At 39.9% G+C, this 18133-nt stretch overlaps 1 protein-coding gene across 8 annotated transcripts in view; it reads left to right on the plus strand.

Annotated features, from left to right (window-relative positions):
- nf2a (NF2, moesin-ezrin-radixin like (MERLIN) tumor suppressor a) overlaps positions 1-18133 on the plus strand; it is a 28525-nt gene that overhangs the window by 2401 nt on the left and 7991 nt on the right. For 6 of the 8 annotated variants that reach the window (XM_070904603.1, XM_070904605.1, XM_070904606.1 and 3 more), the window contains 11 exons: positions 2161-2244; positions 8508-8576; positions 8672-8754; positions 10553-10628; positions 11238-11372; positions 11697-11771; positions 11983-12096; positions 12973-13095; positions 13466-13683; positions 15161-15266; positions 17001-17119. In XM_070904603.1, the coding sequence (XP_070760704.1) occupies positions 2161-2244; positions 8508-8576; positions 8672-8754; positions 10553-10628; positions 11238-11372; positions 11697-11771; positions 11983-12096; positions 12973-13095; positions 13466-13683; positions 15161-15266; positions 17001-17119 (1202 nt within the window). The remainder of the gene's footprint in view (positions 1-2160; positions 2245-8507; positions 8577-8671; positions 8755-10552; positions 10629-11237; positions 11373-11696; positions 11772-11982; positions 12097-12972; positions 13096-13465; positions 13684-15160; positions 15267-17000; positions 17120-18133) is intronic. The other 2 variants (XM_070904607.1, XM_070904609.1) reach the window with 1 other exon arrangement.

The raw sequence follows: 18133 nt of genomic DNA on the forward strand, positions 1-18133 counted from the left end.
CTATTCTGATCCAGTGCCAACAGGGGGCATGCGTCAACAGAGTTTCTGACAAGTTGTTGAGCAGAGCACTCTCTAATACACTTTCTCCATTGTCCCGGTCTTATTGTGTGCAGCCATGTGGAATCAATGCACAACATATTACCGCTGCCCTTTCTCTCCACTTAATACTCTCTGGGGAATTCCTGCAGAGCCTGCCACACCATTCCCCTCGCAAGAGATGAGATTTGTAACTGTGCTCCCATCGTCCAATGCTACCAGCCACATTTATCAATTACCAATTAGGCTTTAAGGGCTCAGTTATTTGCCCAGTTAATGACATATTCTCCATGGGATGCTCGTCCCCCATAGCACTCGCGTCATATACAGCCCAGTGTGCTGGTTTAGTTATATGGCTTGAGTCAGCATTTGTGTTCCTCAACATTTGTAGAGAGTCACTTATTTACTTGAGATATATAAAAAGTATCTCTGTGTCCTTAATCCGTTTAGAGGTAGTGGAAGCAATTTATTTTTTGGAGGGAAACCTTGCTAAAATAATAAATAAATAAAGACTACAGCCAACAAATTACTCAACATAAATAAATCCATATACAGCTACAAGGGGAGAAGAATACAAATGTGTAGTGCCTCGCGCCGCCTGTCTACTTATTACTTTGCTCTCATTAATTCCCATAATGTCGGTAGCAGGCCTCTGTTCAGATAGTGTCACAAGCATGACAGCTGGATTAGTGCTTATCAGAAATGATCACCGACCCGGATACAAACACGCATACACACACACACTTTAGACCACTTACAAAGACAGACACATGCACATCTTCGTCACCTTGGCCTGCAATCTTAGCAACAACATTTCTCATTTGTAAACCAGATTGCAGCCTCAGCCTCTTAGCACTTGCCACGATTAGGGGCTGTCACCTCTGGCTCCACACCTTTTGTTAGTTCAAAACAAGAGAAGACAGCATGACTGGCTTTGCAAATGATAAGGTTTGAAGCATTAAATTGCCCGCTTACATAAGTACAGCTGAAGCATGTTTTCAGAGTCTAACCTTACAATCCAGCTTTGTGCTCTATATGTAGTTATACAAGTTTGTGATTCAATTAGTTTGACAGGTGACTGAGCTCGGGTAGTGACACCTGGTGAGACGCAACCCTTTAATGTGGAAGGAGCTTGTTAAAGGGGATTGACATGAATTCATGTTATTACTGTGATCCATGACAGTTAAGTCAACACTTGTAAACATGAACCACTCCTTCCATAAGCTATAAACTGGAGACCCAAACCTTGGATTTGTCACTCTTACTGACTGGAGTGAATCAGCTATCCTGGGGGTACAGAAAAAAACATGAATTATAAAAATGGGCGACACTCCTTTAATTATGATTTGGAGCTTTTCAAGGACTCATGCATTTCTGTCATGTCATTATGCTCTGCTGACTAGCAAGCTGATATTCTTGGAGCAGCTTAATGATCATATGATATACTGTTGGCTTGGGTACATAGTTCCTGGCTCGGTGTCTAATAGGTCCCCAAGTGGCTATGATACTTAAGTCCTACAATATTTATTTGGCACAGTTTGTCCTTTTTCCAGACCTCTCTAAAATGTGCAGGTTCCAGTCGTGGCTGGGAGTTTATTTACCCAGTTTGCAGCATTTAACAACTTGATTCTGTGGCTACTGAGTTCTGGCTGTCAAATGCACAGTTGCCAGAAAAGTTGTGTTTCACCCTGTCACTCACCTTTCTAAGGTATCAAGGTATCTTTTTTTTTTTTTTTTATGTGTTTGAGTCACCCAAGATCAGGTCAATCTGATTCAGGTCCTTCATCTCACAAGAATCATTTTGTTCCTCTCATGGAAATCAATATAAAAGGAGATGTAAAATTCAAAAAAATAGATGTCCTGATTTATATTATAGATGATAGCCAGCCTTACTGGAAATGTCTTCAGTGCTGTTACAACATTTAACAGTGAAACGCGTCTCCACTGATTTAACAAACAACTAAATGGCACAGAATATACATTAGCTACATTGTTAATTCTGAATAGATTTTTGTGTTAGAAATGCTGAATTGTGGTGGAATGAAGACGCCTTTATTATTCAGGTGGATATATGCATGAAAATGAGTAGTGCCTCAAAGCTGATTATATTTGGTAACTCCTCAGGTGAAGAAGAAGATCCTCGAGGAGGAGATTCACTGTCCACCCGAGGCCTCTGTGCTGCTGGCCTCCTACGCCGTCCATGCCAAGGTTAGTTCTTTTTTTTGGAACTTCAAGCAAGATCAGTACATCCATCCATCCATCCATCCATTCATCTGTGCATTCTTGGTTTATTTATCTGTACTTTAAAATGTAGTATATTTTATTTAATTATTGGTCTGATGAGGTGCTAACAGCTGTGAATAATTTACTAACATAAATTTAGTTGAACTGAGAGAATATCTGCGGAGAATCGTCCACATCCTCCTTTATTCAAAAAATCTGTTATAACCTGTGCTGCTTCACATGGATTCATTTCAGGGACAAAACTTGCAATTACTATAGTGCGGCTCTTTCTCTCTTAGAACAGTGCAGAGAGACTGCATGTGTTTTATCACCCGCAGGCTTGATTATTGTTATCTTCTCATGTCTGGTTTCCCCAAAAAAAGACATAAATCAACCTACAAATGATCCAGTCCTGATAAGAACCATAAGAGCACACATCACACCTTAAGTTAATTCACCAGCTAGTTTTGGCGTTGATTTTTTAAAAATCCTTTACTATTTCATGGAAAAAACTGTAGTCCTGGTGCTCTGAAAGTAGACTTTTTAGCAAAATGCAGGAAGCAGAACCTACCAGTTGGTGAGGAACTAAGACATCTGGAAGAAGCTTGGAGTAGAACTATTGCTCCTTTGCATTGAAAGAAGCCAGTTAAAGCATCTGATCACAATGAACCACCAGGTGAATGCTTATACAAATGGTTAAGACTTGTTGTTATGCGCATGTTGTAAAGTAGGGGCAGCTAATTATGAATGGGGGTCAGCACAGGTTTATTTTGTTATAGATTTTACGTCATATCGTCCAATCAGCTCTTTTTTTAGACTGACCTTTTTAGACTGATTTGTGTTGATAATTGTCATTTGTCCTCTAATGGTATTATTTAATCATTGTTTTATTCCTTTTTACTTCAAGTTATCACTTGAAACTTTTTGTCCTGCTATCCTTTAGTTTGTGTTTGCATGTTTACATTGCTGCACTAACTCTATGAGCACTATAAACTGTATTATCCTGTATGAAAGGCGCTGTATAAACATTTTCATTGATTTATTGGTTGGGGATCAAACAAGTTACCTGAAGTCTACGAAAATCACTCCGCAGGAAAAAAAAGCTCCCTTAATAAACCTCATGCGATCTCAGTCGTTTTGGTTGAAGGATCCCATCTCTCTTAAATCCCCACAAAAAAAGATAGGGAGAGTGAGGTGCAGCTTTTTGACAGGCGGACAGGGTCTAGTGAGACCGGAGCTTTACCTCAAAGGTTTAGCCAAGAGCCCTCAGAGACTCTCCTTTCCCATGCCAATTTAACAGGCCTAGGTTAAAAGAGACGGTGGATAAAAAAAAAAATCAGCAAATGAGCTTGAGACTTGCGCTTTCTGCTGTCGGCACCCTCGATCTGGAAACAGCAAAAAAATATGTGGCCACAATCTGTTTTCATTTAATCAGCAGTCCGCTTTGATTAGTAGCCAATGTGAGTAAATTGACGTTGTAAAAGGGGAGACAGGTACTTGTTTAGCAGTGCAGCTGCTGAGAGGTTTTTGGCAGACTTTTCCCCTCTCCTTTTCTCATCATGAGTTGTTTTTGTGCAGAACCACTGTGTGAACCTGTGAAGTTGAACATATCACACAGTGCGACCTGCTTTGGTGCCTTTGCTCATCTTTAATCATGATTATGCCAGCCTGAAGATAGCAATAAAGAGAGAGTAAAGGCGTATTCCAAGACGGCATTAATGTTTAATAGAGGATATTTTTTTAATCATGTGAATCACAGCTCTGCTCAGGTACGGACAGTCGCGCACAGAATCTGTGTGTGTAATCTGTTTCCAGCTGGAGCAAAAAGTGCAGAATAATTCACAACAAAGGCAGTTGGAAGCCATAAAAGCAGCCATTACCTTGTATGAGTTACAGAGAGTGCATGAATAGAGGAGATAATAGAAGTTAGGAATAGTCGAGAAATGTGTGTGCGCACAAATGCTCTGACTGACTTCTTTACAGTTATTTCACCTTTGTGCATGGGACCTTAAACACAGATAAAAAACAAAGTACACAAAAAGTAGTATTGTTTCATCACTCATTCCAAAAAAGATATAGTGATTATGTAAGGTGTAAAGTCTCCTATTTATAAACCTTGTATATGACACAATTATTAACACTGTCACATACGTTTCATGCAACGTTATACAATACACTAACATTATATGTCAGTGTAGTGCCCCATATACAGTATATTATGTGTTAGTCTATATGATATGTATGTGTATGTCATGATATCTGTATGAAACGGCCAAGACAAAATACACAAACATGGTACTTTCATCTGCAGTTTATTATAATCCATCGTAAGTATTTGTTTTGTTCTATAGTATTAAATACTAAAAATGTTCAGTCACATTACATTTCTGAAATACTATAATATGTTTTTTAGGGCTGCAGCGAACAATTATTTTCATCATCGATCAATCTGCGGATTACTTTCTGAGAAAAATGCCCATGGAAATTTCCAAAAGGCCGAGGTGACATCAAATGTTTGACTAACTGTCCAAAACCCAGAAATATTCAGTTGAGTATGATCGCAAAAAGTCAATGAAAAGCTAGAAACCTGCATATTTGAGAAGTTGTAACTGGGGAATGTTTGGCATTTTTGCTTGAAATATGACTATTTGATTTTTCAACTAATAGTTTAATAGTCAGCTCCATTTTCTTTTCCACAATTCTTTATATCAAAATTTGTTATTCCCACCATTTACAATGGCTTGCACTGATTACAGTCATTATCCTGCTGGAAAATGGGTTTTGTAGTAATGCAACTTTTTAATGTTGAGCTTGTAGGGGACAGATTTTTCAACCCTCTCTAAGACAACAAATCAACAAAATCTCCAGCAATCCTTTGATAATGTATAAAATTCCTCAGATATAAGAACTATACTAATTTTTCTGGGGGTATGAGTACGCTGTGTGAGCCAACAGTTCAGCCTCTGTCAGTCTGCAGAGGTTTCAGTGCCTCCTGCTTTATATTCTGAGTAGGGTACAGTGCTTTAAGGAGGTGTTGACAGGGACAAGAAACAGCCGCTCTGGAAAAATGCAGAGGGAGTCACTCTGGCATGGAAGTTGAGTAGGGAGTGTTGTCGGCTCCCTCAGCCTCAACGCCACAGTGGGCGTGGAGATACGTGTCCAGCCAGGTGGGGAGGGAAGAGACAAGCTAATAGGCATGAATGACACTGAATCACTGTGTTTTACAGCTGGCTCCAACAAGACTTGTACCTAAACTAATTTTTGGAAAAACGGCAACTTTTAGGCTGCAGTATGTTTACTTAGTAGCTGTATCCCAATCTGTTTTTCCTCACAGATATGTTGATTTCCAATCTGTGTAAACAGAAAAGAGCTAAACAGAGTTGTACTTTTCAGTTTCAATCAGTTTCAATCTGTATCACACAATATGTTATTTAATACTCCTTGGAATTTGTCAGCTTTGTCTTGTGATTATGTAAATCCTGCTTCACTCACCTGACTCAACTGTCATAATATTGATGCCCACCACAGCTTGGCTGAGCCAGCATTAGCATGAGGGACAAAGAGACCTGGAGATGGAAAGGAAATAATACAGACAGTTTTACTGCTAGCTAGTTTGCACGTATGTAGAGTAACTGAGAAGTAATCATTTGGAAAAGGGTTTAAAAACGGGTGACATTTTTTATTGTTTTGTCATGTTGTCTGTTGTACTCACGTTCACTTCAAATTAGTAATCCACATTGGTCACACTGTGAGTACATACAGAAATAAATATGAACAGTTATTAAACAAGGCACACCTGTGCTGTGAGCTAAATGCTAACGTGCTCATTTTAAGCAGGTATAATGTTTACCATGTTGATGGCATGCTGACTTTTGGTAATTAGCACTAAACATAATGTACAGCTAATACTGATGAGAATGTCATTAGTTTTGCAAGTAATTAGGCATAAAGTTTGAAAATTGATGAAAAGTTTGACCTAATGATGGCGCTAGATGAAAATCAAGGGATCCCCAAAATTATTACAAGTGGGCATGAATGTCTGTACCAACCTTCATACCACACTTGTGAACCTCATGGTGGTGCTAGAGGAAAGGTCGGGGATCACCAAAGTGATCCTAAAAGCCATGTTAATGTTTTTAGATACGTACAGCATTTCCAAACTGACCAGACACCTTGCACAGTTAATAGCCTTAGTTTTGGTTAATAGCCATCTGTAGAAGCAGCCTAACAAATGCTTGCAAGACAAATGTACCATAGCTGGTTTAGGCTACACGACAATAATGCCTTTCGTTGGTTAGAGTTTATTTCATGGCTAGATACGAGAAACCTGTATTTCTCACTATTGCACTGTAAATGGATTTTCTCCAAAGTGACTGATCTGTGTGAGAAATACATTACACACATAGAGAGGGGCTCTATTGAACGGAATATATCCATTGGTCAGTGGTCACTGTTGCTGCTGGTGATAATTGTTAAGTGAAAATATTGACACGTAGCTGTCCTTTGAGAATCGTGTGTTGCTGTTAGTTTGGGGTTGCTTGAAATAATTGAAAGAAAGGTGTGTAATCAGAAAACATCTGTGAGCACTGTCACTGTAAAAATGCCACCCTGTCTTTCCCTTAGCTGAAGCCCAGTTGGGACAATAATACATCTCTATAAGTCTATATATCATCAATTATGTAGCAGTTACAAACAAACAGGTGAGGAACTGAGGGAGGAGAAGCTGCAAACTGAAGTGAAAGGATCTCATTAAATGGCCCTCGGCTTCTCCTCTCTGTTAGCCACTGCACCTGTGTTCCAGCCTTTCCGGTCTATGTGTTGAGCTTATTAAATTCAGGTCTGTTAAGTACTGTTTTCAGACTGGTGTGCAAAAAAAATAGAATCTAATTGAAGCTCACAATAAAAGTAACACTATACAAAACAAAACACCACAACATATATCACACAAGTGTTCTAAAGCTTCTCATTCATTGTGTGCAAATTAGCTTAAGTCCACTATTAAAAAAACAAAACAACAATGGGTATGCTCTAAATTGTATTTGTAATCTCTTGTTTAAGGACTTGACGATGTATTTTACTCCAAACACAATGTCATGTAACATCAAAATACACGGTTTTGGTCTCATGGTATTTTTCTGCTCCTTCAGGAAACTGGCCAGCCGAAGGTGACACGGCAATAAAATTTTGAGTGCAATTACGATGAGACTTGAGCAGCAGCAGAAGGATTTTTAGCTGAAACCTCAGTGGTAATGTCAGATTTTGGTGTCAAGTAGAGAATGAGTCTTTCTAGACAATTTTCCACCAAGGTACAACCAAAAAGGGAGAAATTCACGAGAAAATGATAAAGATACCAAAGACGAGGGCTTCTTCGAAAACCCATTATTTTGAACCAAAGTTCAACAGCCACTTTGGTGCTTTCACTCTTGAGTTAAGCACTTTTCGAGGATGCCCTTAAAACAGTTTTCCAAAACAATCACCAAAAACCATGTAATCTTCTTACTAAGGATGTCTTATGAATCTCATACATGCAGCATGAGCTGATTAGGGGTGGGACATTTGCATTTAGGCCTAAAATGTGAAGACTAATGAGAAGTGAAGAAGGGTTATAAACATGTTCTTACCCCAATGACCTTGTAATGTCAACCAATGACTTAAGAAATAACAAATAACAAGAATCACAATGCCAAGGAAAGATAGAAGTGGATTTGATAACAGTATTTGAAAACATGCACAGAGCATACAGCAATGCAGTGTATATATATAGGCAAACATTCAAGTTAACCTACTTACATAAATCAACAGTCATAGCCCACTTTTTAAACTGTAGCTACATGTATAATTCATATCCTTCCTCCAGTTATACAGCAGCCCAAAGGAAATTCCCCACCGCCACTCAGTCATGCCTAATCCATCCATATCTCTCTTCAAACATGCATGATATAATTTGTATCCCGGCTCTGTGATGATAAGTGATCAGTCTGTTCTTTCAGATATATCTACTAATAGCATCATTTACACCGTCTCCCAACAACTGGGCCACTGGGTGTGCGGTGCACGTTAATGACCCAATGGCAGACCAGCCTCCATTTATTCAGCAAGAGACCCTTTTTCTTACAGGCGCTGTGGTTTCATCACATGAACAGCTCCCAGGAGAGGCATAGTGTGGCCTGTTATTGGAGGGAAGGTGGATAGAGGCCATTAGTTTGGAGTGATTTTAATCCTTTTGGCACTTTTGCTCTATTTTACAGTACGGAGACTACGACCCAAACATCCACAAACCTGGCTTCTTGGCTGAGGAGGAACTGCTTCCAAAGAGGGTGAGTGACAGCTGTTTACCTATTGACATTCATGAGTGAAGATGTACACATATTTGTCTTATTTTCTAGGCTTATACCTGCTCTCTCCATTTTAGGTGATTAACTTGTACCAGATGACTGCAGAAATGTGGGAGGAGAGGATCACAGCGTGTTATGCAGAGCACAGGGGCAGGACGAGGTAAAAACTGCTGCACTGAACTGTACCACTGTGAAGTTCCACAGTCATCAGCAAATTTCAATTTCAAGTTCACATAGAATGTGTTTAAAACTTGGTTCCACAAGAAATGTTTTATGCAAAAGGTTAATTTTGGCAGTGAGATGCAAAAAGAGTCAAAAAGCTTGTTTCTGTATGGAAGTTTTTTTAAATTAATCCACAGTGTGAACTTTTTAACATCTATTGTTGAACAAGAAAATACACCAACCCCAAATGGCACATCTTACCGCAGCTTATAACTCATCAATTAAGTGTAATTACATGTATTTTCACAAGAGAAACAGAATTCATGTAGCTATTTTTCAAAAGAGAATCATTTAGTGTGGAGCGAATACATCACAGGGAAAAGGACTATAAAAATTATATTGCTGTAATTGCTTTCATAAATCTAAAATGACACGAGAATGAAAATCAGTTGTTCTGTTGTTGCACTTTGCTCCACCACTAAGTTGAACTTCAGTTGAAAATGGATAGGGAGTAAGTGTGAGGGATGTGGAGTGTCTTAAAGCTCCCGTGGGTGGGGAGTTCTGGGCTGGGAAGTGAGTTGTAAAAGGCAGCAAACCTCAGCACTTGGAAAAGTAATAATTGAGTCACTGGTGCTGATCAATAACCCTTTCAACCCCAGCGGTCCTCACACCTTTAGCATTTTAATTGTTTTAGTAAGTGATGCAGAGTAGAGTAGTGGGGCCACAGGAGGGGGGGTCATTGGCCTTCTGAGTTCACAAGGGCTGGGTATCATTAAAACATTTTGATGCTAGTGTCGATACACTGACTGAGTTTTGTATCAATTCCAAACAATATTTTTTCCTCTTACTTTTCTTTGAGAAGTACAAACGTGTTCTTTTGGCAATTGATTCAGATTAGGAACTATCCCATCAAAAATAAACAAAATTATGAATCATGATTTTTGGTACGTGACAGTTTTCTATACACATTTCCTGACCAGATAGTATAAAAATATGATATCCAGCCCATGCAGTGAAAGACTTATTTCATCTTTATGCTGGCTCACATTCTTTTCAAACTTAAGAAATAGATTTTTACTAAACATCAAAGTAACTGACTGACTTTCCATATGCAGAGTGCAACTCTAATGCTTTACACTTCCACAGCATTAATCAAGCACTACCATTTAAATTCCCCCTGACCCATTCTAAAGTCAGAATGTACTCAGTGTCCAACCTAGTTAAGATTTGTTTACTTAGCATAATGCTCTCTCGCCTGTTTAAACTTTGATGAAGCTTAAATCATCAATTTCCCAACCACCCATATCAAACAGCAAGTTATTAAAAGTTTAGGCGGAAGCATGCCCTGATTTTTCCTCAGCCATCAAAGTATGCAAATGTTCTTTTTTTTGCTGAGTTGACCCTGAAATCACAACAGATCTGCCAACTAAGCGGCAGAAAGAGAGGAAGAAAAGAGTTTGATGCATTTCTTTTCTCTATCACAGAATTTAGAGTCTTGGAGGCATCAGAATAAGTCTTCTTTTCCATCAAGCATGACCTCTAAAGCCTGTTAGCGAATTATAGTTGTTTTGTGTCAGCACTGTGCGTATGTTTTCACCCTCACAAGAGCTATGTGGCAGAGTTTTTATAGATCACACAACATGACAGATGCTACACACAAAAGCGGAGGAAACAAGGTCTGATCTCCTTTTCTCTCCACTTCTGCACCTCCTCTCCTCCCACCCTTCCCTCCCTCTCTTCTCCATTCCCTTGGATCCCTCTCAATCTCTTTCCCTCTCTGTCTGTCTTTGAACCAGGGATGAAGCTGAGATGGAGTATTTAAAAATAGCTCAGGACCTGGACATGTATGGCGTCAATTACTTTTTAATCAGGGTGAGCCAATGCTGCTTCGCTATATCTTTACAAAGTAAGCCAATATGAGAGATTAGAAGGCGTGTCAATTTCACCGTGGCGTTATGAAATGAAGTGAGGGAATAGCAGTCTGACTCTCCTGTTCTCAATTGTCTCTAAGTTGAATGCATTATTTGAATGTTGAGCATTTTTATACAAATGTGTATGTTTTGGGGTAAAACAGCTGCCATTTGGCACTGGATCTTTCCCAGGTGAGTCATAACGAAAACAAACCTGTAAAAACTCTTAACAAAAAGAAATTCACTTGAGGTGGCTCTGGCCTTGATCAATGCCTTCTCTAAAAGGCACAGACATTTTAAAATGCCACCAACAAGTCAAACTCAGCAGAAGTAATTCACTGTAGCATTACTTTTCAAGTAAACAACCCCAGCGTATACCCCCCGCAACTGGCATTGTTCAGCTTAGCTCTAACAAATAGTTTTGGCAAGCAGAGCCACCACAATGCCACCATTTGTCAAATGCAGGTGCAAATGAATGTTGGCTGGAGGGGTTTTTCCCACGACTGCTCGCTAGTTTCCCTTAACAGACGGGTAGAAGAAAAGCTTTGATTACTCTGCTGATGTGGTTTAGAATAAAAAGGGAACAGATCTTCTTCTGGGAGTGGACGCCCTGGGTCTGCACATCTACGAGCCGGACAACAGGCTGACGCCCAAGTGCTCCTTCCCTTGGAATGAGATACGCAACATCTCCTACAGCGACAAGGAGGTGGGAGGCTTCGTGATAAAGATTGGTGGGACAGTACTTGTAATAAAGAGGGTTCAAACTTGAATATAGAGCTAGAAAGGCGATAATGTAGTATCATAGTTTATTGGTTTTGAGGGGAATTGTATTGTGTCTTATTACTATTGTTCTGCAAGCTCATCCAAGTGAATGATTCGAATTAAATACCAACAAAGTTTGTTATTAAATATATATGTATCAGTATTGTGATATTGATTTCAAAGATATTTCCCGGCCGTACCTGACAAGATGTCTTTTTCTTTTGTGGTTTGATCAAAAATCTGGAATTCTTGTCTCCTCAATGTTTAGTTTACCATCAAACCTCTGGACAAGAAAACCAATGTTTTCAAATTCAACTCTTCGCGGCTACGAGTCAACAAGTTGGTGAGTTCAGCAGAGATGGTAGAAATTGTTTTGTCTGTGGCAAGTAAATATTGCTTTTCCACCAGCCACTTGAGCAGTCTGGAAACTGTCATTTTGGTTTCTCATAGTGAAGATTAAGAGAAATACTGAAAGTGGCAGGTAAATTAGACTTTACCATTTTGACATATCATTGCAAATAGCACCCATTCTTGGTTTTGTTTCTCTTGAGCAGATCCTCCAGCTGTGTATAGGGAACCATGACCTGTTTATCCGCCGGCGGCGGGTGGACTCGCTTGAAGTACAGCAGATGAAGGCTCAGGCCAGAGAGGAGAGGGCCAGAAAACAGGTACTGAAAAACAAAGAAGAGGAGGTGGGGTGGAACTTGTCAATAGCCAAGTTTCCATCTAAACGGCAATTTTAACGAAATTTCCAGAAAGAAAATAACTACCATTACACAAATATTAGGAGTTGGACACGTCGAGAGAAACTGTTGCAGGTGGTAATTCTCCAGTCAGGTGCCATCAAACTAGTGCAGAAGACTTTTATGTTTGTTTCATTTTTTAACTTGAGGAAGGTTACAGTATCCTCAGATCTGATGATGACTTTTCGTCTCTTCAGTGGAGCGGACGCTGGAGTGACGTTTAAGTCACGTGCTTCATGTGTGTCATGATTTATTGTGTGTTGACTGATGATTTAAGTGTGTTTCTGTTGAACTTTGAGCGCATTTTCTTTTTATCGATACGCCTACTGTTCCACCTCAACCAAGCGTAATAACTTTTTTGCAATATTTGGACTTTTTGTTGAATGTCCTGTGTTTCCAGTGGAAAGAAACACACACACAAAATGCATTTTGTCTGGCCCCACTCATCATTATTATTGTTATTTCATACTTAAACAGTATATGTTTTTAATGTGTTGATTTTAATTGTATTCGTCTGTGTTCCAAGTCATACACAGAGGGGGGGGGGGGGGGGGGATTCAAGGACACTGCTTTGTTATTTAACAAAACAGACTGCTTTGATTTTTTTTCCCTCTCTTGTATGATGCTGTTGATGTGTCCATCAGGTGCACCTGCTTCGTGATTTTCTTCTGTCGGATCCAAGTTGCGCTTTGTCCATTGTATTTTCTTCCTTATTCCATCTTTTGTTTGTTCTGTTCCTTTCTTTCTTTGTCCACATTTCCCACCATATCCTCTTTTTTTTATCCTGTCTGTGTTGTTCAGGTAGAGAGGCAGCGTCTGCAAAGGGAGAAGCAGCTGCGGGAAGAAGCAGAGAGAGCCAGGGACGAGCTTGAAAGGAGGCTCATTCAGCTGCAAGATGAGGCTCACATGGCCAACGAAGCATTGGTAAGATTCACTTGGTTAGCTTAACCCAAAATCCAACATTTTGCTTGCTCTGTCACAAATTTAGTTCCTCTCAGACTCCATCTCCTCCCAGTGTTTCCCCCTTTTCATGTAAATTACTCATTCTTCCCCTTTAATGTTTCTCACTGTCGCCTCTTTCCCCTCCATCAATCTCCCTTGCTCCTTCTATATGCACACCCATCCCTCCCTCCACACCTCTCTTCCCCCTTCTCTCCTCTCCATCTCTGCACATATTTTAATCTCCCTTTCTTTGCTCCATGCCCCCATCTCTCCCTCCCATTTTCAACTTTTCTTTTCCCTTTTCCCCCTTCTTGTGTTTGCCCTTCCTCCTCCCCTTCCTGCTCCTCTCCAGCTGCGTTCAGAGCAGACGGCAGACCTGCTGGCAGAAAAGGCCCAGATCGCGGAGGAGGAGGCCAAGCTGCTGGCCCAGAAAGCTGCCGAGGCTGAGACCGAGATGCAGCGCATCAAAGTGACGGCCATCCGTGGCCAGGAGGAGCGGCGGCTCATGGAGCAGAAGATGCTGGAGGCAGAGATGCTGGCCCTCAAGATGGCCGAGGATTCGGAAAGGAGGTGGGGAGAAGAGGAAGGAAGGACTGCGTGGATGAATGTAGAGTGTACAGCCATCGATGCTGCAGTGAATATGATTTTGATCCAGCTTTGGCAGCTATGTGGCTTTCTTTCTGTCAACACTGTCTTGCTCAAACCCAAATTCTTTCTCTTTGTATCCATCTCACACACAGTCACATGCACCACATGCATACTTTTTTAGATCCTTAGATAACTTATTCCCACATCGTACTTACTTTCCAAGAGGTTTTTTTCCTTTGTAATGCGAATACCTTGAACTGAGGAAGCTGTCTTACAGGAGCATCAACATGCAGTTCCTAAATAACCTCCTCAACTCATGAGCCCCCCCAAATACTATACTGTTTAATGTCAAGGTTCACAATTACGCTGCCGCACTTCAGTTTGCTCAGCAGTACTGAAGTCAGTCGATATGCTCGGAGCATAGAGCTAAGTAACGCAGCTGCATTTAAATTGCACGATCAAAGAATAACAACTTTTAACTTGTTTAAAATCATTTAATTTTAAAGGCTTTGTTCTTTCACTGCAGCTGGAAAGCAGGTAATCATGCAGTTACAGCCACACTGCAGCACACAGAAGGAAAAAGGGAGAAAGCCTTTGTTCGGCAGCCCTCCTCCCAGGTCTTAGGTACAGCAGTTAATTTGTGCTGGTTAATTTTTCGCAGTAGTATTGATCAAGTCCCTATCAAACGTTGAAGCTCCACAGCGCTGAAACTGAAACTTTGGTCTGTGTTTTATCTGTGCCTTAAAAAGCTATTTTGTGATTTTCTTTTTTATATATCCTACAGTGATTCAAATACGTACAATATCTGCTGTTGACATTTTTATTTCTTTGGAGGTCAGGTGGATAAGGAGATAGAAACTTGATGAGTGATCCTTGATCAGTAGTCTGTAAAGCTTGATAGATGCCAATCCACTGTAGCAAAGAACTTAAGTCATTTTCATAATAAAACAGTATACATAGATACTAAGAATATCACTTCACAGCCTCTACTTCACAATTTATTAGGCAATCATTTCAAATGGGAACCATTAACCACTTGCCAGTAACTGCAATTTCTGGATGAGCACTTTCTGCACCAGAGAAATTTAAACCTGTGGCACTCAACATGTAAATGACTACGTCCACTCAAACCCTTGAGGCACATAGCTCCCCCACATCAACGAGGAACTGCTGAGTGCTCAGGAACACAATCAAAAGAAATGTAATCACTCGCATATAACATTCTTACATCTCTGTGTGCAAACGTGATGGTGGAATAATGGAGTCAGAAATGATTGTCTGCTGGGGTGATACATTGATCACCTGGGTAATAACAAAGTGACATTCCTGGTTCATCGAGTACCGACGTACTGATTATGTAAGATAATTTTGGATTCAATTTAGATAATTCTATTTCCTTTGAAGGACTGGGAGGTGAATTAAAGTATTAACAGCATCTGTCTGTCTGTTTGTCCCTCAGGGCCAAGGAGGCTGAGCAGCTGAAACAGGACCTGCAGGAGGCCAGGGAGTCTGAGCGCAGGGCAAAGCACAAGCTGCTGGAGATTACCAGCAGGGCTGTCTACACGGTAACAGACCTGGAACATATACACACATATCTATAACACACAAGTGTTTGTACTCATATATACAGTACGTAAAACACACAGGTAGACACACATAAGTACATATGGTACAACCCAAGAACAAACAAGTCGGCTGAAACTATGAATCAATTAGTCTGGCAGGAAATAAATTCTGCTAATGCTTAGATATTGGTTGATTGAATAGGGACAGTGCATATAGAGCTGCAACTAAAGATTATTTTCAACAATCAAACATTGATAAATGCTGATTATAGTATTCTAGAGCTCACGCTGATGTCTTTTAATGTCTTGTTTTGTCCAACCAACAGTCCAAAATATTCAATTCACTATTATGTAAGACCAAGAAAAGCAGCATATTCTCACATCTCACGTGTTTTAAATATCCCAAAATGTTCTCATGTATGAATATGATATGATATCAAGAAGATTTGTTTTTTTATTGGTCAGACAAGGCGAGCAACTTAAAGACATCACTTTGGGGTCTGGTCAGTTATTTAACAGTTAACTTATTTTATATTTTAAAGACAAAGATAAATGGATTAATTGAAAGTAAATCAAAAGATTAACCATAATGTAAACAGTTGAAAGTTACAGCCGTTATACAGCCTTGCATGAAATAAATGATACACATATTATGCAGTACACGGATACACTCCCAATAGGGTACACGACATGTACATGCAGAGAACCCCACAGAAAAATACTGTGTCCGTCCCTATTGGAAGTATCAGCTGCAACTGTTGGTATGGAAATGATTGACTGCTAATAGCACACACACATACACTCACACATGCACACACACATACTACTGTAGCCCTGCAAAGCCACAATGAACAGGAGATACTTGCATAAGAACAGGCAGCACATAAGGCAGCCTACGCAAGAGCTTCCAACATGCTAAAAACCCACACATTACGCATTCATCTACTAACACACATGTATACACACACACACACACACACACACACACACACACTCACAGATACATATTGAGATGCTGGCCATGGATAGAGAACTACTCACTTGTAAGCTTATGAATGAACAGCCTAAAAGCATACACACACACACACACACACACTGGTGCACATACATACAAAAGACATGCTGCTACTGGAACTCCACTGTATACTTATCAGCTGATAGTCTACACAAACACACACACGCTCGCACAAGTACACAATGATATCTGTTCCCATTTCCGTCGGCCTCTGTCAAATTGCCCTCTGTGCTCGGCAAGACCGTATTTATGTCGAATGTATCCACCATGTAGTTTGGATTCACATGCCAACCAATGGATTTACATTTATATTGTGTATTAGGTCAACTTCGTTTCTAGCCGACTCCTGAGGTGCATGTGGCCAATGCATTTCAGACATTCGGTCAGGATCTAAAAGCATATATTTGTCTGTTCGTGGTCTGTGACCATCAAAGTGGTCATATTTTTCTCCCTCTCTCCTTTTTCACTGTTCTCTCTATGTACAATGTGTCCTTCTTGCTCACATCTTTTCCATGCATTCCTCCTCTCCCCCTATATATACTGTCACCTTCTTTACCAACTTAATTTTATTCCCCCCTCCTTTGTATATTTATTTCATCCTTCATATCTTTTATTCTGTCTTTTTCTTTCACTCCCACTTCTGTTTTTTGTTTTTTTTCATGTCAATTCGTCTACTTCGCTTCCTTTCCTCTAATCTCTCTCTCCATCTTCCCTCCTAGTCCCCTGGACTGCCGTCTGACAGCATGCCTCCCGACCTGAGCTTCAGCAGGGAGAACCTCAGCTTTGACTTTAAAGATACCGACATGAAACGCCTCTCCATGGAGATCGAGAAGGAGAAGTGAGTGGCCGGCCATACATACACATACATGGGACTGCGAGTTTGCATTTTACACTTTCTGGTTATGTTGTTAAGCCTGATTGCAGCGGTTTGATTGTTAATCAGCAGAAGGGATTTATTAACTGATGAATGAAAATATCTATTTTAGAGTAATTTTAAATGCACTCAAAATGTGTTTGAGAAAGATCTAATTTAATGCAGGATTGCACATGGAGGAACATCACTTCTTAATATGCACATTTGGATTCAGTAGTTCAGGTAAGCAATTGACCCTCAGCATTAGCTGTCACTGATGTCACAGCATTCAAGCATTTTTTTTCTCTAGCTCTTGGTGTCAGTGATTGCAGATAGGAAAAACTATGTCTAAACAAGTATGACCCTGGCTGTGTGTTGAATACATTACCTGGGTCCTTGTTGTCATGTAATTAAGTAATTAGGTTTTTAAAATAAAAGCAAACGAGCAGAGAGACTACACTTGAAGAAAGACTTCAATGGGATTGAGAGAAAGATAAGAAAATGAAATGAAATGTGGCACTATGAGAAAGTTAACAAGCGAGATTTTTCTCAGAAGTGTTTTCCCCATTTTCTCCATTATTTTATAAGATCTAATCCATCCTTCGCAACCTACTATTATAGTTAATTGAACACAGCTCATTTAAGTTCTCTGGAGTTACAATACCTAGGACGTTAACCAACCCATCACTCCATGTAATCGGTAATTTAACCTCCTAAGACCCAAGCTCTATCTTAATTTCTCTTTGCTATTTGGGCTTATTGGGACCTGATAAGTATAAAAATTAAGCATCATCTGTTGACATGATGTGGTTCTGCATACGGGGACAATTTTGAATTTCCATATAAGCAGAATTAAGTATTATGGTATAACCCAAAATGTGATGTCCACGCATGTGGATGCCAGGTCTTAGGAGGTTAAAGAACAAACAACATTTTGTCATTTGCAGCTTTCAGTACACTGATTCTAAATTGTACATTTCTCATAATTTAGTTTCAGAC

Source organism: Enoplosus armatus, chromosome 4, assembly GCF_043641665.1.
Source record: "Enoplosus armatus isolate fEnoArm2 chromosome 4, fEnoArm2.hap1, whole genome shotgun sequence".
Lineage (NCBI taxonomy): Eukaryota > Metazoa > Chordata > Actinopteri > Centrarchiformes > Enoplosidae > Enoplosus > Enoplosus armatus.